This window comes from Geotrypetes seraphini, chromosome 2 (genome assembly GCF_902459505.1).
Source record: "Geotrypetes seraphini chromosome 2, aGeoSer1.1, whole genome shotgun sequence".
NCBI classification, from domain to species: domain Eukaryota; kingdom Metazoa; phylum Chordata; class Amphibia; order Gymnophiona; family Dermophiidae; genus Geotrypetes; species Geotrypetes seraphini.
This window is the reverse complement of record NC_047085.1, coordinates 425,966,768-425,992,407: the sequence shown is the minus strand read 5'-3', so window position 1 is coordinate 425,992,407 and position 25,640 is coordinate 425,966,768. Positions and strand designations below refer to the sequence as shown.

At 42.7% G+C, this 25,640-nt stretch overlaps 1 protein-coding gene across 2 annotated transcripts in view; it reads right to left on the bottom strand.

Annotated features, from left to right (window-relative positions):
- The window catches only part of MINDY3 (MINDY lysine 48 deubiquitinase 3), a 394,770-nt gene that overhangs the window by 206,639 nt on the left and 162,491 nt on the right, over positions 1 to 25,640 (bottom strand). For both annotated transcript variants that reach the window (XM_033931199.1, XM_033931200.1), the window contains 2 exons: positions 25,387 to 25,457; positions 3,497 to 3,577 (listed from right to left, as the gene is read on the bottom strand). In XM_033931199.1, the coding sequence (XP_033787090.1) occupies positions 3,497 to 3,577; positions 25,387 to 25,457 (152 nt within the window). The remainder of the gene's footprint in view (positions 1 to 3,496; positions 3,578 to 25,386; positions 25,458 to 25,640) is intronic.

Below are 25,640 nucleotides of genomic sequence, written 5' to 3'. Positions count from 1 at the left end.
CAAGTGACCCACGTGTAAGGAGTCAGCTGTGGGATCAAAGCCACAGTACACCATCTGTGCGCCGCTATGCAGTAGAAAAAAAGTCAGGCTGAGGTGGGAGTCAAATGTTGAACTTCCGGCAGCTCTTCAGGCTGTGTCTGGGGAATCCCCAAGCTGGTGAGATATTTTTTAAAAATATTTGAGCAGCAGGATTTGCAACTGAGATAACAGCTGGGCGGTCATCTAAATTAGCCAGGCGGAGCACCCGGCTAAAAGGCTCTAGGGAGAACACTGTACTATCCAAGATGCGAAGAACATATCTGATTAGAAATTAGCCAGTATAATTAACAGCAGCAAGAAAATGGAACCATTATTTAGACATGAAAACACGAGGTACAGGACCAGCAACAGTACAAGACGAACACACAACAGACAAACATAAGAATGAATTCATTTTACATGTGCTAAAACAAGTTTAAGATATAATATTGCATAGCATAAGAGCAGTGATATGATGAATATTAGTGTTAACAGGTAAAAGGAGCATAATACATCAACCCCCTATTATTAATAAAAACAACTGATCAGTTGACATAAAGCTATGGTAAGACATAAAAAAACCCAAAACCTAAGAATCAACCAGTACAATAAGGACTGATAACTAATAATACATTTATACCATGGGGATCCAGCAGACAGAATAAACTTAAGACATCTGCCTACCAGTACAGGGGGGGTATAACTAAAAAACAGTATAAGGGGTTTAAGAGAAACAGTCGTACACTACCAACAACTAACATATAATCTTTAAAATCTTTAAAATATATTCATGGATGGTAGTTGATAAGCCTTGCAATAACTGAGTCATATAGCACAACAATAAATAAAAACCATAGTGGTATAAAATTCATTTTGATCTGTCGTTGATTTCAGGAGCCGCGCATGTTTCTCTCTTTTGGTGGCCCCCATTTCACATTGTGCGCCACGTGTCGCTGAGCAGACCAGGTCCAAGAATCAACCTTTGCAGCAGCAGAAATACATCGACCGCAGAAGAAGCACATGTGGCATTTTCACCTATCAAATGATCAGCACTTACGTTATCAGCATAAAATCATGTAGAAAACGTACCGTTACTCACACAAAAAAGTAAATGATATGAAAGATATGACCACATTGCAGTACTGTGTTTAAAATAACATTAAGACTAGCAATGATAAGACTTCAAGCCAACATCGTTGTACACTTAGTGGCATATAGGGAGACATATTTTATAATATCCCATCTAATAAGAGTTTTCTCTGAAACATTTTCCATGCAATATGATAATCGCTTGCTTTTTTATGGATGAATTAGCTGTAAGGCCATCTGGTGGGATCAAACGCAAACAGGCACGTAGGTTGATCGATTCTTAAACTTCATCAATATTGGAAGGGCACAACTCTTCGATATAATCTGCTAGGGCAGCCGGAGCTGTAAAATCTTTAGTATTGTTGTTAACTGTGACACGCATCCTCGCAGGATATAACATTCCATATTTTGTATTAAGCTCTTTTAATTTTGGCCGATATGCGAGCATTTGTTTGCGGAGCTGTGCTGTGCGCTTACTCAGATCGGGTACAAAGAGAATGTTAAATCCGTCTAGTTTCAAAGGGGACTTAACTTTTGCTCTAGCCATGATCTCTGGCTGAAACGGAGCAGTCTGAGCACTTTCGGTCATGGGTATTGAGCGTTTGCAATCATATGGGACAGCACTCTGTGTGTTCTATCAATTTCCAATATTTTGTCAAATTGCATATCCAAAATCTTCGGAATGAACAACCTCATAAATCTGACCATATCAGTGCCTTCCCTACCTTCTGGTACCCCAAGGACTCTAATGTTGTTCTGGCGAGATCTCAAGTTGGCCTCCTCCAATTCGCGCTCCAGGAGACTAATTTTCTTTACCTGAGCTTGTAGTGATTTATTTCTCTTCTACAGTTTCCATACGATGTTGGAATTGGGTAATGTTCTCCCTCATATCTGCTAGTTCAGATTTGATTTCAGTCATATCCACCTTCATATCAGTTAACATAGAGCGGAGGGCCCGAAGTTTGGCCATGATGTTCAGGCTGTCATCATCCTTGGAGTCTTCCATGGATTTTTTTCGGGGAAGGTGGCTCTGGTTTGTGTCGCTTGCCTATTTTTGCTGTAGCCATGTTCATAATATATCCGTAGTTAGCTTTTATAGAGGAATATGTAAGTTTTAATGGCGATATTATCGATTTTTTCAGGGTGACTGCTGGTGCTCAGCAGTTAGGCTGCCATTTCCGATCCTGCTCGTTAGCAGCCCCCCAATACAAAGAAGTTATAACAAATTAGTAAAAAGGTTGCTTAATTGCTAGATTTAAGCTTCACTAAAGAACATCACAATCCTCTCCACATGCTCTTGATTACGAAGTAATCATCCCACATACCAATTCACCACACTAGTAATATACTCTGAGAACAAACCTGTCCCCCAAAATATACACATATACCTGTATGGTAACAAATTCTGTATTACCCATAACATATTGACCGTTGTTATTGTAACTCTGATCTACAATACTGATTTTGCCTGATCATTCTGTTGTTACTCTGCTTGATTTACTGTTACTACTGCACCGATTTCGGTTACTGTTTTGATCAATGTTGTAACCCACCATGAACTCCACTTAGGAGGATATGGCGGGATATAAGATAACATGATTTCATGAGTTATGCTAAAGATTAAGTCTAGATGGAAATCTTCATGAGGCAGTGACCAGCTAATCTGAGATTTACTGACATGTATGGGCAACACTTCTCTGGAATAGATTTTCAAAATTCAGATACTAAATCTTATTCATAACTGCAACAATGCTACAATCAAAATCTGACTATACAAATGACCTAATTTAATCAATAATTGTCCCCAAAGGTACAGAATAAAAAAAATCAAAACTTGGTAAATCAGACATATTATGGACATATAAACTATGAGATAGAAGTTCAGACTGGTTTGTTTAGACCAGGGATCTCGAAGTCCCTCCTTGAGGGCCGCAATCCAGTCAGGTTTTCCCCAATGAATATGCATGAGATCTATGTGCTTGCAATGCTTTCAATGCATATTCATTGGGGAAATCCTGAAAACCTGACTGGATTGCAGCCCTCAAGGAGGGAATTTGAGATCCCTGGTTTAGACTGTGTGGAAGAGATATACTACCATGCAAGTTAATTATTTTTCTCTATAAGCTTGAAACATTTTTTCATGCATAAAAAAAAGAACCATAAAGACAGAGCATACATTTACAGAAAAATCAAGCTTGTACAACATGTTTCCATGCAGACTAGGGTATCTGAAAACGTTTGAATTCAGCCAATCTATTTAAGGTGTTCATAACTTATGGACACTTTCTAACAATCGGACTGAAAACAGGCAAAGCTTTCAAGTAGAGCCTTAATCTGAAAATATACTGTGTCTATGCATGAAATCAGGTAACAAAAATGAAAATCATACCTTGGCAAAAAATATGGTGAGGTGAGTTTCACTGCCAAGTACCCAAATAGGGAACCTGGGAGATTTCAAGAAGGAACCAACCTAGAAAAGATACAGTAAAAGCAGCAGTTTAAATTATATAATCAGACTGTAAATAGACTGGAGCTGTCTGAACCAAGTTGATATAGAGAAATCAATAATTGCAATGCACCCATGTACACTATGATTGTACTCAATGCCCATTTTATAATGTATTGCATCTTATCTAATATGATGCTCCTCTGACTTTTCTGTATCATTATTTTAACATATTAACAACTAAACCTTCACACCAGCAAAATGAACAAAATTTGCCCTATCTGATTTTTCTACTATGTCCTGTCAGAACTTTTCAGGTCTGCCCCAAGTATACTTACTGTATGATGGCTTTAGCCTTTTGACTAGTTATTAAAACAAGTTTCACCAACTAAATAGCAAACCTCAACTACCATAAATATTTCAGCCCCCTTTCGTTTATCACAACCCATATACTACACACAACAGATGCAACAGATCACTTGAGGAATCTTTCCTCCTTAGAATTTAACAAGCTAGCAGATGGTCGGAACACACACATAAAAAAAATGGTATCCCAACCTATAATGATTTTTTTACCACACCTCTATAAATTGAGGGACATTTAGATCATTAAGTACTGGGCAGCAATATGGCAAATTGTAGACTGTTGTTTAAATGCCTCAACTCAAATGGCAAATACAGAGGTAACTGAAGACCAATATTCATAATTCATAACTGCCCTCCAAATATGGAGTTGTATAAATTACAAGATAGTTCAACCAAAAAGTGGTGCAATGACAAAATTATCAACCAGTAATATAGGTGTCATTTCCTAACAGCTAACAATACACTAACACTATGAGGGGCATTCAATAATTTACCTAGCTCAGTAGAAAAGAAGAGAGTTTTCAAAACAATTTTTGTTTTATTTTTTCAATAAAGTCCTCCCATAGCTCCATACACTACATCCACTTTTCCTGCAATGACTTTAACCCCTTTGAAAATAATTCTTCTGAATGACCTTCAAACCAGGACGTCACAGCTTCCTTGACATCATCATCACTTGAAAACCGCTGTCCAAGGAGAGATTTCTTCAAAATTCAGGAAATAATCTGAGGGAGCCAAGTCAGGACTATAGGGAAGATGGTTCAGTTCTGAAACCCACATTCTTGGATGGCAGCCTCTGATTGTCATGACATGTGAACCGGTGCATTATTGTGAGAAGCACGCCTGCTGTGAGTTTTCCTAATTTTTTCTCCTCGATTGACTCTCGCAAAGTGATTATGTTGGTGTTACTCCCCCTGGTTACGGTTGTTTTGTGTGGCATAATGTTGGAAGGCAGGCGAGCAGAAGGAGAAGAATCGGGCGAAGAGAAAGAGGGGAAAGAGCAAGAGAAGGAAGGCGAGAGTGAGGGGCAGAGAATTATCTCCGCCCATCCCTCCGACGTCAGCAGAGCACAGATCTGCAGCTCCCCCGCTTTAGCGAGAGCGTCTTAAGAAGGGACGAGTCACTGCAAAGAAGAAACGCTAGGGAAGGACACCTACACAGGCAAGTACTACAAGGGCAACAGGACAGACAAGAAGAAGATAAACAAACACAGCAGTCGCAAAGGGCAAACACAGCAGACAAGAGGGCACACACAAGCAACAGGGGTAGCAGATATATAATCAGGAGAGGGACTGTACAGTAACGACACCAAGGATGCTATACACAGATTCCTACACAAGGAGAAGCCACTTTAGACAAAGCGTGAAGAACAATCTGGGAAACAGGGAGAAGCCACTTCTGATGACAGACCGGCAAGCAGACAGCAATGGAAGCAGCAGACAAAAGCAGGATGTTGAGCTACCCAGTTTTCTGCACCATTTGTCATATGTATGACTACCTCCCCTCTGGGAGGCAATCTTATATATGAACTCGATGCAAGGAACTGGAGGACCTGAAGAAGCAAGTCAGACTACTGGAGGGCAGAGTACTAGAACTAGAAGCAGTTTGAGCAGTTGAGGAGATCAGAGAGGCAGAAAACTTCATGATTGAGAGGAACGTTGAAGAAGAAATCAGGGACTTAGAGAAATTCATCGAGGAAGCATACAGAGAGGCCATGGTAAATCAACAGCAACAGAGAAACTGCCAAGATACATCTACAGTAAGAGAGGACTACCTGGAGGGCAACCACAAGAAAGGAATAAATGATACAGCAGCGGGACCTGGAAAGAGCGGAGGGAACCCACAGAAGATGAGTCCCATGCAAGCCAACGCCGGGATGAGAAAATATGGAAATGCACCAAGGACACGAACCTGCGGCTAGAGAGATGGAAGAACACCGAGAACATGGACCTGCAGCTAGAAAGACATGAGAAGACAGAGATGACAGCAATCGTCGTGGGGACTCCATCATCCGACAAGTTGACAGCCACATAGCGGGAGGAAGAAAGGATCGGCTGGTGACCTGCCTACCAGGAGCCACAGTAAAGGATATAGTGAGCCGCATTGACAGTGCGGAAGGGGGAGACATGGCGATGATGATCCATGTTGAGACAAATGACGTGAGCAACAGGAACTACAGCAGGGAAACACTGAAAGACCAGTTCCGGATGCTAGGAAGGAAGCTGAAGACCAGAACGCTGAGCATAGCATTCTCAGAGATCTTGCCAGTATCCAGGGTCAATGGGAAGAAGCAGGCGGAGCTGCAAGCTGTCAACGCATGGATGAGGCGCTGGTGTGAGGAAGAAAGATTCCGCTTCGTGCGCAACTGGACAACGTTCTGGGGGAAGAGCAAGCTATACTGGAAGGATGGACTCCACCTCAGCAGAGATGGAACAAGGCTACTTGCAAGCTACATCAAGTGAGAAATTGAGAAGTTTTTAAACTAAGAAGAAGGGGAAAGCCGACAGTCAAGCAAGAATCGATAGTTCGTGAAATGGTATACCCAGAGGATACCATGCAAGAAGATTGCAGGGAAGACTCACTGATCATAGGCAAGATAGAAATTCTTACAGATCGAAAGGGACGGAAGCGAGGGAGACAGAAGGGAGAAGGAAATGCATGAAAGTAACAGGCCGTAAACATAAGTGTATGTTCACAAATGCAAGGAGCCTAAGGAATTGGAAGCTATGGCACGAAAAGATAACCTAGACATAATCGGCATCATGGAAACATGGTGGAACGAGGAAAACGTCTGGGACACTGTGCTATTGGGAAACAAACTATACCCCAGAGACAGAGTAGGACAAAAAGGTGGGGGTATTGCCCTATACATAAAAGAGGGAATTGAATCTACTGGAAAGAACATACCAGAAACGAACAATAAGGTAGAGTCTCTATGGGCCAAAATACCAGGAACAAATGGAGCAGAGACGAAGATCGGCATCTACTACCGACCTCCAGGGCAGTCTGAAGAGACTGATGGAGAAATGACGGACGAGATTAAACACAAATGCAAGGGAGGCAACACAGTTATCATGGGCAACTTCAATTATCCGGGGATAGATTAGAACCTAGGCACCTCCAGCTGCAGTAGGGAGACCAAGTTCCTGGATGTTGTAGGCAATTGCTTCCTGGAACAACTTGTCAAGGGACGCTGGAAAACAGTGATCACAATATGATCCACTTCAACTTGGACACAGGAACAAAAAATCAATCCAGAACAATGGCCATGGCATTGAACTTCCGAAAAGGAACTACGAAGGGATGAGAGTCATGGTGGGGAAGAAGATTAGGAAGAGGATAAGCACTGTAAAAATGCTAGAGCAAGCATGGTCCCTTTTTAAGGACACAGTCACCGAGGCACAAAATCTATGTATACAGCGTATCAACAAACGTTCCAAGAGGAAAAAGAATAAAGAACCGGTGTGGCTCACTGTAGTGGTGAAGGAAGCGATCAGAGACAAGAAGACTTTGTTTAAGGAATGGAAAAGGACAAAAACTGGAAAAAGCACAAACATCAAAGCAAGTACCATAAGGCGATGAGAGGGGCCAAAAGAGACTATGAGGGAAAAATAGCCAAGGAGGCAAAAAATTTTAAGTTGTTCTTTCGATATATTAAGGGGAAACGACCCATAAAGGAAGCTGTGGGGCCATTAGATGACCATGGAATAAAGGAAGTACTAAAGGAGGACAAAGCCTTCGCTGATAAACTGAACACATTTTTTGCGTCTGTATTTACCGAAGAGGATATATCCAATATACCAGAAGCCGACAGGTTATACACAGGAAACAAAGATGATAAACTGACAGGGTCGACGGTCAGTCTAGAAGAAGTATTCAGGAAGATCGATATGCTTAAAAAATGATAAATCCCCGGGACCAGACAGCATCCACCTGAGGGTAATCAAGGAACTGAAAGAGGTTATAGCTGAACTGTTTCAACCAATAGCCAATCTGTCGATCAAATCGGGAGAGATTCCGGAAGACTGGAAAGTGGCGAATGTTACGCCGATCTTCAAGAAAGGTTCGAGGGGAGATCCGGGAAACTACAGTCCAGTGAGTCTGACATCGGTACCAGGAAAGATGGTAGAGGCGTTGATAAAGGACCACATCATCGATCACCTTGACGGACACAATATGATGAGGACCAGCCAGCAAGGCTTGAGCAAAGGAAGATCTTGCTTGCCAAACTTACTGCACTTCTTCGAAGGAGTAAACAGGCAGATAGACAAGGGTGACCCAGTCGACATTGTATATCAGAATTTTCAGAAGGCGTTCAGCAAGGTCCTGCATGAACGACTACTTTGAAAAATTGCAAGCCATGGAATCGAGGGTGATATACTCATGTGTATTAAAAACTGGTTGGCGATTAGGAAATAGAGAGGGGGATAAATGGACAATACTCGGACTGGAAAAGCGTCACGAGTGGAGTGCCGCAGGGTTTGGTGCTCGGGCCCGTGCTCTTCAACATATTTATAAATGACCTGGAAATTGGTACCTGGGGTAATGGAGGGTTAAATGACTTGCTCAGGGTCACAAGGAGTGGCAGGCTTTGGGATCAAACCCACAACCTCAGGATACTGAGGCAGCAGTTCTATCTACTAGGCCACTCCTTCATTCCTGTCAAACTTTGAATGAAAGTAAATAGCCACAGTCAATGCTTCTCTCATTCTCTGTCTAGACTAATACAATTGGCATTGCTCCACTTCTGTGCTAATCACCATGCAAAGAAGCCAAACATAAATCTGAGCATTAAAATGGAAATGAGGCAAGTTCTATGCATCCACACAGCTACAAATCTGAAGAAGAGCATCTAATTACCGAAAAAAGGACATATTCCCCACCTAGGTTAGAGGAACACCCTTGAGTGCAACATTACCCAAACTGCCCAGAGACTAAATGCAGGGATCTACAGAAGATGATTTTGAACACAGAGGACTCTTGGCTGACAATGCCCAGACTATCTACCCCCTTAAGAAGAACATAGAGGCTGCAAACTTTACCAATTCAGAAGACCTCCTGCCAGGGCCAATAAAGACCAACAGATCTATATCTAAAAGAAAACCTAGGTCAGGCTCCAAGTATACCTTTTCTGCTATTGATGCACTAACTGGAAAAAACACTAACAATTTGATTTGGCAAGACATGATTTATTGATTCAAAGAATGGCTGATATAGGGCTACTGATGAAAACAAAAACAAAAAACTGTATTAGATTGGTTTAAGACCTACTATTTATTTCTATAGCACTGTGCATTAAACACATAAGAGACAATCCCTACTCAAAAGAGCTTAAAAACTAATTAGACAAACAGGACAAATAGGGGTTAGAGAGTTATTGCATGGATAGCAGAGAGTTAATCAAATGGTAAACTGTTTAATTTTAAACGGTATAGAAATTTTTTAAATAAATAGTAGTCTTGTTTGGCAAGTGAAAGAGCAGACTGGAAGGACATCAGCTGGAATTTGATTGCAGCAGGGAGAATCCCTTGTTGCGGCATCTATTTGAATTTAGGACAGCATTTTGTTGGCCTATATTTCAGGTGTCTATCGCGGCCCTAGGGAAATACCTAGGGCTGCTTAAGCTTGCTCAAGGCCACTTCCAGGTGAAACCACGCCCATGCCCAACCTTGGGCAACTTTAAGTGTCCCAACGCATTTTTTGCACTCGTGACAGACACCTACAATGTAGGGTTTTTTTTAAAACATGCGTCCTGATTGGCTTGTTAGACAATGGTAGGACACCTACCACTGCCTACAATCAGGATGCCGTTTATAGAATTTGCCTCAACTCTGGAAGACAAAGTGAAATTGTGACATCACAAAGAAACTCATTCAGCTGGACACCCCGGCACACTTCTGCACTGCCTATCACTTGCAACTCTTCCACTTCTCCTGATCCCATATATCACTGCTGATGGGAAGGTCCATCTCCTGACAAACCCAGTGCTGGACTCACCTTGAGAGGTTTAATTCATTGTTCTCTCCTCTGCTAGTGCTTACCCAAATGACAGGCCTCTGTTGCTAACTGATTCCCCCAAGAGAAAGGTTCCCTTAACTTTATTTTTTTCCCACAATACAACTTTATATTCCTTGCAGAAAGCCAGGAAAATTAGGCCAGCCAATAAAAACTGCCCTTTTTTTATCTAAAAAAAAAAAAAAGCAAAATATCAAAGTCATGTTTTTAATATGGGTCCATTTTTACTAAAATGCTTTAAGCAGTTAACACAGGAATTAGCATGTGCTATTAGTACTCAGTCATGATAAGCTAACACGTTTTGACACTTAGAGTAATTTGCAATGGGTGAGAAAGGGCAATGGGCATTCACACACCTCCGGCAGAGATCCCATAGGAATCATTGTTAGGCTGCCTCATCAACCACAAACCCATGGGCTAGGTTCAAGGCCTTGGAGGGAAAATGCCTACAAGCTCAACCTGGGTCAGGGATTGTGGCCTGAACCTCAGGAGCAACTAGCCAGGGAACTCAATTGCTGAGACCACAGGCTGTTGAGTATGGCTCAGTAAGTCAGGCCCAGGAACCAAACTTGCTACACTAGCCCAACATACACCATCTGTTGGAGATAGAGAAATTCCAAAGGCTTCCAAGAGTGCATTAGCCCTTATACCAGTCATGTCATTGGAAACAGTTCCTAGTAACACAGTAAATGACAGCAGATAAAGTGGTCCTGAGAGGTCCATCCAGTCTGCCCAGTAGTCACACTCATCATACATTCATGGTTAAATTGTCTTTTCTTTAATATTCCTGAGAAATATGCCATAAAAGTCCACCTAGTACTGTCTTTAGGTGTCCACTGCTGGAGTTGCCATTGAAGCCCACTCGTGTCTATCCTAATCATTCTGTCACTAGAGCTTCTATCAAAACCCTCCCCAGCTCATCCTAAACCAAATCACCATATATGGGGCACAGACTGTGTATGATTGCCCAGTACCAGCCTTAGTTTGTTTTATATAATTCATTTTCTAATTAGAGATCCTCTGTGTTCATCTGAATTGGTGCAGCAGGATTCTCATATGTAATTTTGCCAGTATTTCTTTGGCCTCCTCTAAAATATTCTTTCTGTGGATACCAAAATATTTGTTTTGCACGTACTTGTGCTTCTGTTTCTTCATTCCCCACCCAACCATGTTTTTAGATAGGATATACTTGAAAAACATTTTGTTACCTCATTTAATAACTTTGGCCAACTTTTCTAATGCTTTTTGCTTTCCTAATTTCTCTCAACTTCAGCGTTTATTCTTTTTTCATGTGTTCCTCCTTCCGTAATTTTTTTGTACTTTGTAAATACTAACCTTTTTGCTCTTATATGAATCAGTCATCTCACTGGAAAACAGTAATTACGGCACTCCTATGAGAATTGCATAAAATACATGATGCCGGTAACATTGCTCTGATCGTGTCACTTGATCTTTCAGTAGCATTCGATTTAGTTCACCATAATCTTTTACTTGCACTTTCAGGAACACTACTGAAATGGTTCACTTAATTTTTAATTTCCTACCCTCTTCCATGTAGAATACAACAAGGCTCTATTATATCTACTTTACTGTTTAATATTTTTCTTAGTACACTTGCAATACTCAATCATTTAATATAAAGGTATATTTTTATGCAGATGACATTCTTTGAGTTTTGCAGACATCTGATAAAATTTGGCTTGCAACCCTCCAACAATGTTTCAGTTCCTTTGCAGACTAGTTATTAGAACACAAATTAATCCAGGAAAGATGACAGCATGCTGGATAATATGTTCTCTACCACAAATTAACATTGATCTGGTTTTCCTTGGTCTTTCTGTTAATCCTGGTTCATCGTTTTAAAATAGTATAACTTTGGATTCTAACATTAAATTTTCATATACAGATCTTGTCAGTTGTCAGGAAGAACTTCTTTAGTCTACGGAAGCTCCAGGGTTTATTTAAAGTACTAAATTTCTCCTCCTTCCACACTTTAATACATGCTTTTTAATATCTCATCTAGATTACTGTAATTTAATTTGTGCTGGGATTTCATCGCCTCAAGAAAGGTGTTTACAAACTGTTCAAAATATTGCTCTAAAGTTACTTTGTAGGGCTAAGAAATTCAACTATCTTATGCCATTATTTATCAGGGTACATTGGCTGCCAATTCACTAACGTGTTTTGTTTAAGATTCTTTGTTTAACTCATAAAGCATACCATTTAGGCCACTCACCTCATCTTGCTTCCCTAACCATTCCATACACACCTATGAAAGGGTTACGATCACTTGATGACTATTGGTTGGTACCACCTGAACCAAAATTGGCATGCTATTATAGTACAAATACATTTGGCTTTCTACTGTTTAACCCCCAAATTATGGAATGAACTACCTCCATATGTCCATCTGGAACAATTTTTTTCTAAATTTAAGATCATTTTAAAATCATATCTTTTTTATTTGGCTTTAGATGGCGAGAGTTGGTATGATTGAATCGTTTGCAGATTTGTTTGGGTGTGGCTGTTGTCCTCGATACGAATGTGGATATTCATTTTTTTTTTTTTTTTTGTAAACATTTTTATTAGAAAGGGTACAACAACAGGGCAACATGAAGAACAGAAAAGCCAAAGGTTCAAATACAAATAATCAGGAAAAATACAAGAAAAATACACTCTCTGCTGATAGTTACTGGATTAAGACAGGTAGCACAGAGCAACAAAGCAACAAAAGAAGAGAAACCGACACTCCCCAGTGAACTAAGGCGAGGAGATAGGTAGAACAAAGAGGCAATAGAGGAGCGTCCCTGGTACCACAGAAGAGGTAGGATGAAAGACAACAAGCCCCGCAACCCCCCTATTGGGGGGAGGCGAGGCGAAATGAAATTAACATCCCCTGCCACCCAGCCAACCCATTACATTTTCAGTTTTATAAAACGTACAGACATTCCATCTGGAACAGCTCCCTAATAGAGAAGAATCTGGGCACTCCACACACCACCATCCAGCCATCCAGTCATACTCCCCACAAGCACAAACACACCCCCCATTCAACCACCCCCATTCCCTCCCCTGTAACGTGCGACCAAGGGTAACTGCAGAAACACCTTCCATAGTGTCAGATATGCCAACACCTCAGGATTAAACGAGTGTTTATAATAGCAGAGCTCAAAGTGGGCCAGTTCAGACATCTGTCTCAGCCAGCTCTCTTGGGGGATATCTCCAGCCTGTGTCCAGTGGTGCAATATAGTCCTTTTGACAGTCAAAAAGGTCAAGTAGATAAAGTGCCGCTGGGGCACCGTGAGGCCCTGAGCCTCCAGCAAAGTCTGGTCTCCCAAATGCAGTGTCTTATAATCTCACTCCAACTCAGCTTGCAAGACCAATTGAAGCTGTGGAAAGGATGTGTTCCACAAAGTAAGTTTGGAACACTCCAAAAAGGAATGTAAAAATATCCCAGGGGCCGCCTCACATTTGGTACACAAGGCATTGTCCCAGAGGCCCATCCGGGTGCCCCTCGCCCTGGTAATATATGCCCTGTGGAGGATCTTGAATTGAGTTTCCTGCCAAGCCGTGGATTTCATGAAGACCTGCAAGGTGTGAAAAAGCTCCTGGAAGGCCTCAGGGGTATAGTGGGCAGAGAGATCGCAATTCCATGCGTCCCGCAACTGAGAGAGGAGACCTTTAGAGGTAGCCAGGCCGGCCACCATATACCGCCTTGCTCCCCCATTGATAGAGTCTAAACTTCTGATAGTAAATGTTTTGCCGGGCCCGCTTGTCAAGGATATCACTGATTTGAAGACAAATAGACTTAAGTTGCTGAAGCTCGGCTGCGTCCAAACTGGTGTAATGACTCTGGCGCAGCACAGACAGTTTCCCCGAGAGGGTCAGGAGTGCCTCACCCTGCTTCGTTCGCTTAGCAGTAGCATACTGAATAATATGCCCACGCATGACCGCCTTAGAAGCCTCCCAAAAGATTTCAGGATCCACCTCCGGCGTGCGGTTGTAAGAGGCGTACTCAAGCCATTTAGCTCTAAGATAGGTGTAAAAGTCCTTGTCACCATATAGAGCTGCGGGGAAACGCAAAGAGTGCTCCCTTTGCCGATCTGTGACTCCCAACGCAAGTACCACCGCCGCGTGATCCGATAATGACGTGTCCTCGATATTGACCGTATCAATCTGAGAAAAAAGAGAAGACGACACCAGAAGACAGTCCAGGGGATGAGAAAAAAAAGTAAATTCTCGGTCAAAAGGGTGCAGTGTTCAACCAATGGACTACAGAGAAAATTCATCCCCCTCTGGTCGTAATTGCGAGGTCACGGCTTGGCAGGGGAACAATCCAAAATGGGGTCAGCAGTGAAGTTAAAATCCCTGCCCACAACCAGCTAGTATGTAGAATATTGCGTCAGTATACCCAAGAGCCCCAAATAGAATTTGTGGCAATAGATGTTAGGGGCATATAGCTTACAGAAGAGGAGATGGGATCCACACAGTTCTCCCAATAGGAGGACGTAGCAGCCGTCTTTATCTTGAATAATCTTATGGATATTAAGGGACAGTTGTTTATGGACTAAGATGGCGACTCCACGTTGCCTACCATTGTAGGCCGAATAGCCCACTTCACCCACCCAGTCTCTACGCAGCTTCTCATGTTCAGATGCAGTAAGGTGGGTTTCCTGCAGGTAGGCAAGATCAATGTTGTGCTGCTCAAGCCAGGTGAGTATCTTCTTACGTTTCACTGGTGAGTGGATGCCATCCACATTGAAAGTGGCCACAGTCAGATTAACCATAACTACTAAGCAAAAAAAAAAAACACCAGAGCGCCCAAAGGGCAAGCCAATCAAAACAAACTGGAGCCCGGGCCCCCCAGCTAGGCCCAGAGCCAGTAGATAATATGTGAAAAGCAGACGTGTATGTATCAGTTCCCCCAGTCGCACTCCTGCTCAGAGAACCACCCTCCCCCCAAGTCCCCCCCCACAGCCCAACACATAACCACAACCACACCCTCCCATCCCCACTCTTCACACATGTGCACCCCGGATCCCCCTCACTCACACAATGCCCCCCCTCAACCTACCCTCCTGTCCCAAGAACCAATCTTCAACCCTATCCCCTCGGATACCCCCAATGCCAGCCATACTAGCCCTCCCTCTCCCCTATGGAATCCCACTCACCCAATCACCGTACCCCATACAGAAACTATAGATACTGTCAGAAAACAAATAGCAAAGGGGAAAAAGTAAAGTGAAATAGCAAATTGAAAATGAAGAGTACCAAGAGCAGAAGCAAACAGCAAAATGAATGTACAGCATAAAAACCCCAAAACAGTGAAACAAACACAAAGCAAAGCCCAAAGCCCTCAACAAACTGAAACTCTGAGGAGTCGGTTTCAGAGCTCTACCCAGGACCCACAAAACTAGACGCTGCAACTTGAGCTCTAAAGCACCCAGAGTAGTCCATCTTGAAGGCGTGCCCCCCCTGATCCGGAAACCGGTATCTATAGAAGAGGGTACTCCCAGGGTGCGCTAAGTCAAGTAAGAGACCACAACTGTCAGTGAGTCCAAAAACAGGAACCTCCCATGCCAAAACCAAGGCAAGGGCTACAGTTCCAGGCATGAGAAGGCAGCCCATTTCCTGGCCGGTATCTGGTCCAGGGGCCCCCAGAGCAGACTTCTCCAGCCAGGAACATAGATGACCAAACCCCAGGGAAATCCTCCCATGTCCAAGTCCTGCAGAACCAACCTGTCCAGGCATCCGGCTCCAGAGGCAAATGGCAAACACTTTCACCGTCAATGCAGAGGTCACGGCTTATTCAGCTTGTACATATAGACACGAGTGTCCTCAGCAGAGTGCAGAAGTGTAGTCTTTCCCTCGTGCCAAAAACAGAGCTTAGCAGGAAATACCAGAGCGGTGCAGCTCAGTGCAGTACAGTGACATTAACTTGCGCTGTACTACTACTCCCACTGAGTACCGTATTTTCACTCATATACCGCGCACCCGTGTAAAACGCGCACACGGGTATAGCGCGCGGGAAACTGTAATTTATGTAAATACATTTTTATATACCGTGCACACCCGTATACCGCGCATGCCGCCCCGACTCTCCCGTCGTCGCCCGACTCTCCTTTCGCCCGCCCCGACTCTCCTTTGGCCACCCCGACTCTCCTTTCGGCCGCCCCGACTCTCCTCTCCCCCTTGAAGTCCTGTCCCCCCCTGAAAGCCTGATGCCCCCCCCCGACGTCCGATTCACCCCCCCCCCGCAGGACCGCTCGGACCCCCACTCCGAAGGACCGCTCGCACGCACACGCACCCGCACCCCCACCCCGAAGGACCGCTCGCACCCCCACAGCCTCCTGACCCCCCCCATCATGTAGAAGCTCCTACCATTGTCCTGCTGCTTCCTCTTCCGGCGGTCCCGTCCCTTCTGTGAGCCCTGCGTCTGCGCTGCTTCCTCTTCCGGCGGTCCCGCCCTTTCTCTGACGTCAGAGAAAAGGCGGGACCGCCGGAAGAGGAAACAGCGCAGACGCAGGGCTCACAGAAGGGCCGGGACCGCCGAAGAGGAAGCAGCAGGACAACGGTAGGAGCTTCTACATGATGGGGGGGGGGGTCGGGAGGTTGTGGGGGTGCGAGCGGTCCTTCGGGGTGGGGGTGCGGGTGGTCCTGCGGGGTGAATCGGACATCAGGGGGGGGAACGATGTAAAAAAAAAAATTTATACAACGCGCTCACGCGTATAATGCGCAAGGTTATGCACGGTTTGTAAAATCGTGTATAACGCACACGTTATATGCGTGAAAATACGGTAGTCATTGAACAGTAAAATCTTATGCTCTTCATAGTCTAGAGAGGGAACTTTTCAATATGCCCGCAGTAGTGCTTTCCTTTTCCTTCCAGGTGTAGAAACGGGCAATAACGATCCATGGGCGTCGTTCTCCCGCCTGTCGAGCACCCACACGGTGTGCCTGCTCGCAGCCATATTTGTTCTCAGTGGTGGGAAAGCCCAATTTCTCCGGCAACCATTGACTGAAGATGTGATAAAGATGTTTGTCTTTGACGGATTCTGGCAAACTAACAAGACGCAGATTGTTACGTCTATTGCAATTTTCCTGTTCCTCCACCTTCTCCTGTAGATTCTGCATCTCCTTCTGGAGTGCAAGGATCTGAGCCGCCATACCGTAGCTGCGGTCCTCCTGCGCTGATATGCGTTGTTCTGCCTCAGTCAGCCTACGGCCCTGGGAGTCGAATTTTTCATTCAACTCATCCACAGCTGATTGCAGCTTGTTCAAGCTATCCGCTAGCACCGCCATAACAGATTTAGTGATCTCTTGAATCCAGTCCCCAGCCAGTGAAGGAGGTAGGGTTTGCCGCCATTTTTACCAACAATGATTTCAGGTTATTCCGGATTCCCCTCTGTGTCTTTGTTGGCATGCCGGGTTACAGCGCTCTGGACTGCCTCGAAGAGCCATCTGCCCTCTGCCTTCCTCTGCTATGTGCAGAAAAAAGCAAAAACGGGGTGGTTGAGTCTGAGAAATTGCCGGTTTTAAATAAGGGTGAGTGGAGCTCCACTAGCACACATCTGGCTAGACAAACTGCATCACTTGACCCCCCATTTCTATTCTGAATGGATTTCACATCCCTTGTAAAAAAAAAATTTTATTTTTTTATTTTATATTTATTACTTTAACTAGTCTTTTAACCCGTTACATTAACGGGTGCTAGAATATATGTCTGTATGTCTTTCTTTCTGTCTGTCTCTCTCCCTGGCCCCTTTGTCTGTCTGTCTTTCTGTCTCTCTCCCTGCCCCTGTGGCTTTCTTCCTTTCTTTCTGTCTCCCTTCCGCTGTCTGTCTGTTTTTCTATCTGTCTCTCTCCCTGCTCCCTATGCAGCAGCAGTATTTCTCTCCCCCCCCCACTTCCCTGTGTAGTAGCCACAGCAGCATTCCCTCCCTCTCCATTTTCCTGTGTAGCAGAATTTCCCCCAACCCACTTCCCTGTGCAGCAGCAGCATTTCCCTCCCCCTCCATTTCCCTGTGCAGCAGCATTCTATTCGCGTTCTTCGCTGCCGCCGCACATTGCACCGACGGCTTCAGTGTCCTATCGATTAATACTCCCAGGTCCTTTTCCTGTTCAGATTTTCCCAGAGTTGCACCTGACATACTTTACTTGCGTTCCTTATTTTTTCTGCCTAAGTGCATCACTTTGCATTTTTCCACATTAAACTTCATCTGCCATTTATCTGCCCAATTCTCCAATCGGCTCAAGTCACTCTGGAGTTCTTCACTGTCCTTCTGCGATTTGATGGCCCGGCATAGCTTTGTGTCATCTGCAAACTTGATGATCTCACTGGATGTTCCATCCTCTAGGTCATTGATGAAGATATTAAATAAGATGGGCCCAAGTACCGAGCCCTGGGGCACACCGCTAGTCACATTTTCCCAGTCCGAGAACTTCCCATTTATGCCCACTCTCTGCATTCTGTTCTCCAGCCATTTGCCTATCCATCTTAGTATATCTCCTTCTATTCCATGGCCCTGCAGTTTCCTGAGAAGTCTTACATGTGGAACTTTGTCGAACGCTTTCTGAAAATCCAAGTATATAATATCCACCGGTTCTCCATTATCAATTTGTCTGTTTACTGTCTCAAAAAATTGAAGTAGGTTCGTCAAGCATGACTTCCCTTTCCTGAATCCATGTTGGCTGGCTTTCATCAGGTCGTGTGTGTCTAGGTGCCGGGTTATGCTATCCTTGATCAGCGCCTCAACCATCTTCCCAGGGACCGATGTGAGACTCACAGGTCTATAGTTGCCCGGTACTCCTCTTGATCCTTTTTTGAATATCGGCGTGACGTTCGCTATCTTCCAGTCGTCTGGTATCTGCCCTGTTTTGATTGACAGGTTGGCAAGTTTTTGGAATAGCTCTCCGATTTCCACTTTTAGCTCTTTCAAGACTCTCGGATGAATTCCATACGGTCCAGGGGATTTGTCGCTTTTGAGTTTGTCGATCTGGCGGTATATCTGGTACAAGTCCACGTCTACTGTACGGACTGTACGTCTACTGTACGGACAAGTCCACGTCTACTGTACGGACATTTTCACTGCTTCTGGAATTGTTGCAGTGTCTTCCTTTGTAAAGACAGACGCAAAGAATGAATTTAGTCTGTCTGCGATTTGTTTGTCTTCCTTGATGTACCCTTTCCTTCCCTGGTCGTCCAGCGGTCCCACCGCCTCATTTGCGGGTTTTCTCCCTTTCACGTACTTGAAGAAGGGCTTGAAGTTTTTGGCCTCCTGCGCTATTTTCTCCTCATAGTCCTTTTTGGCATCCCTCACCTCCCTGTGACACTTATTCTGATCACCCTTGTGTTTGTTCCATGTTTCGATTGTTTTCGTGCGTTTCCATGCTTTGAAGGAGTCCTTCTTTTCTTTTATGGCTTCCTTCACCTCTTTAGTAAGCCACGCCGGCTCTCTTTTGCCTTTGGTTTTCTTTGCTTTGGATATCCTCGGAATGTAGAAAGAATGTAAAAGACTACAAATAATTCAAAATACAGCTATAAAAATCATCACAAATTTTAAAAAAATTTGACAATGTGACTTCCCTTTTGAAAAATGCTCATTGGCTTCCAATCTCTTATAGAATTACTTATAAAATAGCATTAATGATTTTCATTGTTCCTTCTTTGAAAATTATTGGTACAAGGCGATCAGTAATTTTCTAAGTGACAGGTCCTCAGCTTTGGAACGCTCTAGCAGGGTACTTACGTAATGAAACAGCATTGGATAGTTTCAAAGGCTCCCTAAAAAGTTTTCTATATAGGGATGCCTTTGAGACATAACTTCGCTGAGTATAAACTTTTTTTTCGTTCATATCACTTTCAGTCTTAATCCTCAAGCCTGTTTTTGTTTTTTTTTACATTTACTCTCAACTATAACTATTGTAGTTCCTCCCCTCTTCCATTTTTGTACCAGTCCTGTCACTTATATGTGTGTCTAATATTGTGTCTATGTATGGTATTGTTTTCACAATTTTAGATTTGTAATACGCTTTGAAATTTATGACAATGCATGTATATCAAATTTTAAATAAAATTTGATAAGTACGGAGAGTTGCTGCCACAACCACTAGGCACTTTGTGAATACTCTTGGAGAGGAAGCCAGGCTGACAGGCAGAAGTTTGTATTGATAATGTTGATGAACTATCTGGAAATGGAGAAATGTTCTGTTTTCGAGATGTAGGGAAATGTGTGTGCAAGCCTCTTTGAGGTCTAGAGAGCATAGGCATTCGTTTTGATTTAGAAGAGGATATAGAGTCGCTGGGGATAGCATGCAGAACTTTTCTCTGACCAGATATTTGTTGAGTTTTTTTAGGTCGATAATTGGACGCAGACCTCCTGTCTTCTTTGGAATTAGGAAGTATCTGGAGAAGAACCCCTGATTTTTCTGAGTAAAGAGAACTTCCTCTATGGCGTTGAGTTGTAGTAAAGCATCTATTTCCTTAAGAAGGTATGTCTGCTGAGATGTAAAAGAGGTCTCTCTTGGAGGGTGGATTGGAAGAATAGATTTGAAATGAAGAGTGCAACTCTCCTTGATGACTTTTAGGACCCACGCAACCTTGGTTACAAAAGTCCATCGTGGGTAGAATGCTTGAAGACATTGTCCGATGGGAAGAGGAAGAGGCTGTTAAGTTGGTATATCGTTTATGCTCTCTAGGAGCAGATCAAAAAGACTGAGCCAGCTTCTGAGTAGCTGACGGTTGTTGTTTCTGAGATTTCTGCTGTGTCTTCTGAGGTGGTGGTTTAGTAGAGGTGGCAGGATACAGTTTCTTATAAGTGTAAGAAATCGACTTTTGAGCAGGCTTAGTAGATTGAGATTTATTGGTTTTGTTAAGAGTGTTCCAACTCTGCTCATGCTGGGTAAGTTTCTGTGTGGTAGTTTCAATTTTTTCCCCAAAAAAGCTCTTCTCCCACACATGGTATGTTGGCTAAGCGGTCTTAAAACTTTATAGAAACATAGAAACATAGAAGATGACGTCAGATAAGGGCCATAGCCCATCAGGTCTGCCCACTCTACTGAACCACCCCCAAGTCTACCATGTTGGAGACCCATAGCCTGGCAAGTCTCCTCATAGCTATAGCTATAGCCATGGCAGAAGTTCTGGATGAAAGCTCGAACACATCAAAAACAGTACGAGTCATATACTTCCTGGTTTGCAGAAGGCTATGAGTAATATGTTGAAACTCAGGAAGATGGATAGTCAGAATGTATTGTTCAAAAACTGCCAGCTTTTTAACCGTTTGAAATAAAAGGACATAAAGAAAATGTAGCTTAATACTCTTTTGGATTTAATACTCTCATTGACTATTGTATTTGTTCTTTTTTTGATACACTCTAGATGGGGGCTGTGGGCTCCTCATTCTTTTTGTTTTTTGTCTGTGAATAATGTGGTCTTTATATCATCAATGTGTTCTCTGCTGGTGATGATGATTGTATTGCTTTGCACTGTTCATAGCCGTTTTTGTTTGCCTTTGTATTCCTTGTATGTCCTGTGTTACTCTGGTTGACCTCAATAAACATGAGTTTTGGTATAGGCAATGGCCAAACTTGCCATAGTTCTGCCTTCACGACCTGGAGGGGCTGTAGTATAAATTCTAGAACTAGAAGACTTCTTGAGGATGGATTCTACGAGCAACGACTGATGCTGGAGTTGTGGTTTATCAAACCCTGGACAAAAGATGATTCTATAGAGGGAATCTAACTTTCTAGGAGCTATAATCACGGAAAGTTTGTTAGGAGAGCCTCTTTAAGGTGGTTATGAAGTGGTAGCTTCAAGAGTTCCTTGGGAGGTTCATCAAAATCTAACTCCTCCAGGAGTTCAGCTCTGGGATCAGTGTCTGCTTCTAATTTAACAGGAAGATCTTTACCTAGTTGTTTCAAGTTTCTTATTGATTTGAAATACCACCGTATCATTTATTTCAAAGTGGTTGTACAATTAAAAATACGATAATACGATTAACATAACTTAACAAAAGATAAGGTACACTACTGGAAAAACAGGTACGAATGGAAAGAAGGGAAGAACTACAATAGTTAAAGGAAAGTGAGGTACAAAAGGAGAAACAAAAGGACATGGTTAAAAACAAGTAAGTCCAATACAAGTGGACTAATACAAGAAAAAAGTTTAAAAATCCTTAAAAGGAAACTCAAACTTGAAAAGCATCTTTAAAAAGGAATGTCTTAAGGAAAGGTTTAAATTTCTCGAGGTTAGTTATCTCTCTTAATGCGTTCGGCGCTGAGTTCCAGAGGGACGGGGCAACTACTGAAAAGATAGTGTTTCTTCTAGTGTTTATATGGTTCAGGGATGGGATTGCTAATAGATTTTTATCCGAGGAACAAAGAAGACGCAATGAAGTATACGGTATCAAGAGTTTATTAATAAGTTCCAGCTGGCCAGTGTTTCTTGCTTTAAAAGTCAATAATAGTGTTTTATAAGTGACACAATGTTGGATGGGAAGCCAATAAGCTTTTATCAGGAGAGGAGTTACATGGTTGAATTTTTTGGCCTTGTAGATAACTTTTACTGCGGTGTTCTGGACTATTTGTAGACGTCTTAACTCTTTTTTGGTAATTCCATGGTATAAGGCATTACCGTAATCCAGACAAGATATAACCAATGAATGAATTAATGTATTTAGAGCACATATGTCAAGAAATTTAGCTAGTGAGCGAATCATTCGTAGACGATAAAAGCATTTTCTTACAACTGTACTTATATGTTCCTGGAAAGTGAGAGAATAATCAAAAGTGATACCTAAGAGTTTAATACTGCGAACTGTCTGTATTGGTATAGATTTGAGTTTAATAGGAAAGAGAAGAAGACTACCTTTCTTAAATGGAAAAAACGTTGTTTTGATTATGTGATAACTTTTTGGAATTTAACCAGTCATGGATCTTGTCGAGTTTTTTATTGATGGCAAGAATGTCAGTTGGATTATCCAAGTTGATGGGATGTATTAGTTGAATATCGTCTGCATAAGCATAACAGTAAAACCAATTGATTGTCCTAGCATGATCAAGGGAGCCAGGAAAATATTAAAAAGAAGTGAGAAGAGTATGGACCCTTGAGTATTTAATGAAGGAGCTAATAAGGTAGCTTCACATTCAGCGTTAATATGAGAAGTCAAATCAGAGTCCTGATCTAGATTAGGAGAGTCTCTATAATAACAGTACCAACCTGATGAAGTTGAAGATAGAGAACATTGGTACCGAGATGAACGAGACGAAGTGTACTTCGAGGCAGAATATTTTGAAGAGCGTCAATGTGAATGTCGATGCTTGGATGATGATTGTCGATGCCTCGAGGATGCAATGAGGATTTCCGATGTCTCAATGAAGACCTCCGATGTCTCGATGGAGAATGAAAATGCTTCAAAGGAGGACATTGGTGCTTCGATGGAGATCAATGCTCTAAGATGATTGTTAGCATCAGGAACAAGAGCGTCGATGCTTTGTGGAGCAGAAGGACACTCTGAAGAGCATCGACGTTGACTAGATGATTGTTGATGAGAAGCAGAGCGATGCTTAGAAGCAGAATCTGAAGCGGTACCTTGTGGGGCATGTGAGAGCTATGCTCGGGCTGGGTAGGTATCAATGGGGTTGGTGTAAACATTGACATGGAGAGCAGCTTGAGCATATTCCAATCTCCTTGTGTGAGAAGTCATTGATCCAAGATCCTCCACTGATACCCGAGACTGAGCAGGTATCAATGGTGTGGCAGAGTGCCGAGGGGTGAGAGACCTCGAAGAGGATGCACGCCCAGGAGACACAGCCTGCACACAAGGAGATCGTTGGCGTTGATGTTTGGCCTGCATCAAGGGACTCAATATTGAAGAGGCCTGCAATGCTGGCTGGAAAGTGGTCAGCTTCTTTGCAGGCTTTCCCAAGGCAGGGATGTCCAATGTCGATGCAGGCATCGGTGGTACTGAATATTGGGATTTTTCTTGTGAATCCATGGCAGTACTGAAAAGTTTCTCCTGCTGGAGATGCCGGGCATTTATTGAATCTTTTTGGAGAGTAGAGCAACAGATGCAGGTATCCACTTGATGTTCAGGACTGAGGCATTGGACACACCAGCTGTGCAGGTCGGTGATGGAAATGTGGTGCTGACACTGACAGCACTTTTTAAACCCACTCGGTGTCTTAGACATGGATGGGAAGATTTGATTGGCAAAGTCAAACTTTAATTTTTACTGAGGTGAAACTGCCGAAAGGAAAAAAATGAGACCTGAAGGCCTCGAACGAGGTGAAATGGAAAAATAAACAAATATTTTTATATATTTTTTTTAATACAAAAAGGTTTAGAAATTAAAAAAGAAAGAAAGAAAAAATTTTGAAACAAAGATCAAAATTTCACACGTTGAAGGAAGGCAACACAGTGTGTGGCGCAGTGGTCAAAGCTACAGCCTCAGCACCCTAAGGTTATGGGTTCAAATCCACACTGCTCCTTGTGACCCTGGGCAAGTCACTTAATTCCACCATTGCCCCAGGTACATTAGATAGATCGTTAGCCCACCGGGACAGGCAGGGAAAAATGCTTGAGTACCTGAATGCATTCATGTAAACCTTTCTGAGTTCCCGTGGGAAAACGGTATAGAAAATTGAATAAATAAATAAATTTCTTTGCCTTGCAGAAAACAAAGAATTGAGGTACCGCAAGCCCTCGTCGGGCAGGAAGGCACTCGCGCATGTGCAGTACGGACAGACTGAAAGCTTTTAAGCTCTTAAAGTGCCGGTGCACTTTTCACTGTCCGTACTGGGCTCCATGGATGACGTTACCCAAGCACATGTGAGAATACAATGCCTGTTTGTCCTAGGATAAAAATACTTTATCCTATGATAATCACTGTTGTCTAGGTTGGCCCCTATTCAGATATTATACTTACTGTCTCCATTTGTAAGTTATTAGATCCAGAATCATCCCTCCCCTCATGGTTTCCATCAACATTTGTCTGAGCAGGGCACTTTGAAAAGCATCCATAATCTCCCTACTTCTTTCTAGTCCTGCAGATCGGATATACCAGATTTTCTCACCCTTCTCCTGGAGACCTACCTTGCCATTCAGGATTTCATGATAGCTACAAAGAACATGGATAACACAAATTTGCATAAAATAAAGATCCATCATATGCAAATCTGTCTCATTTATATTCTTTGTGGTAAATGTAGAAGTCTGATTGGCAAAGTGTGCTTCTAGAAAAGGGGTGAGAAGTACTGGGATAGTTCAATATCTGGAACTGAAATATTGGATAATGGGTTTTTAAAAAAAATGTTTGTTGTATTATTTGGCTTGTTTCATTTAACCATACATTGCTTTGTTCAGTTTTCTGCAGTGGAACTTAACATATCCAATTAGAAGAACAATGGAAATTACAATTTGATTTAAATTTAGAAAAAAAAGGCACTCTTACCTTACAGTATCTTAAAGATTCCATCAAAGTTAGAAAACCTACAGTTGCTTGTCTGCGTATACCCAAAAGCTCTGTTAAGTATAATAAACAAACAGAAACTCAGTATGTCATGGACTCTTTTCACTAAAATGCATTAAACAGCTAATACAGAAATTAGTATGTGTTGTCGGTATACAGCCATACCAACAGTTAATGCAGCAGCTTTACATTTAAGGTAATTTTATAACAGGATATCCAAATTCTAGCTGATGCCT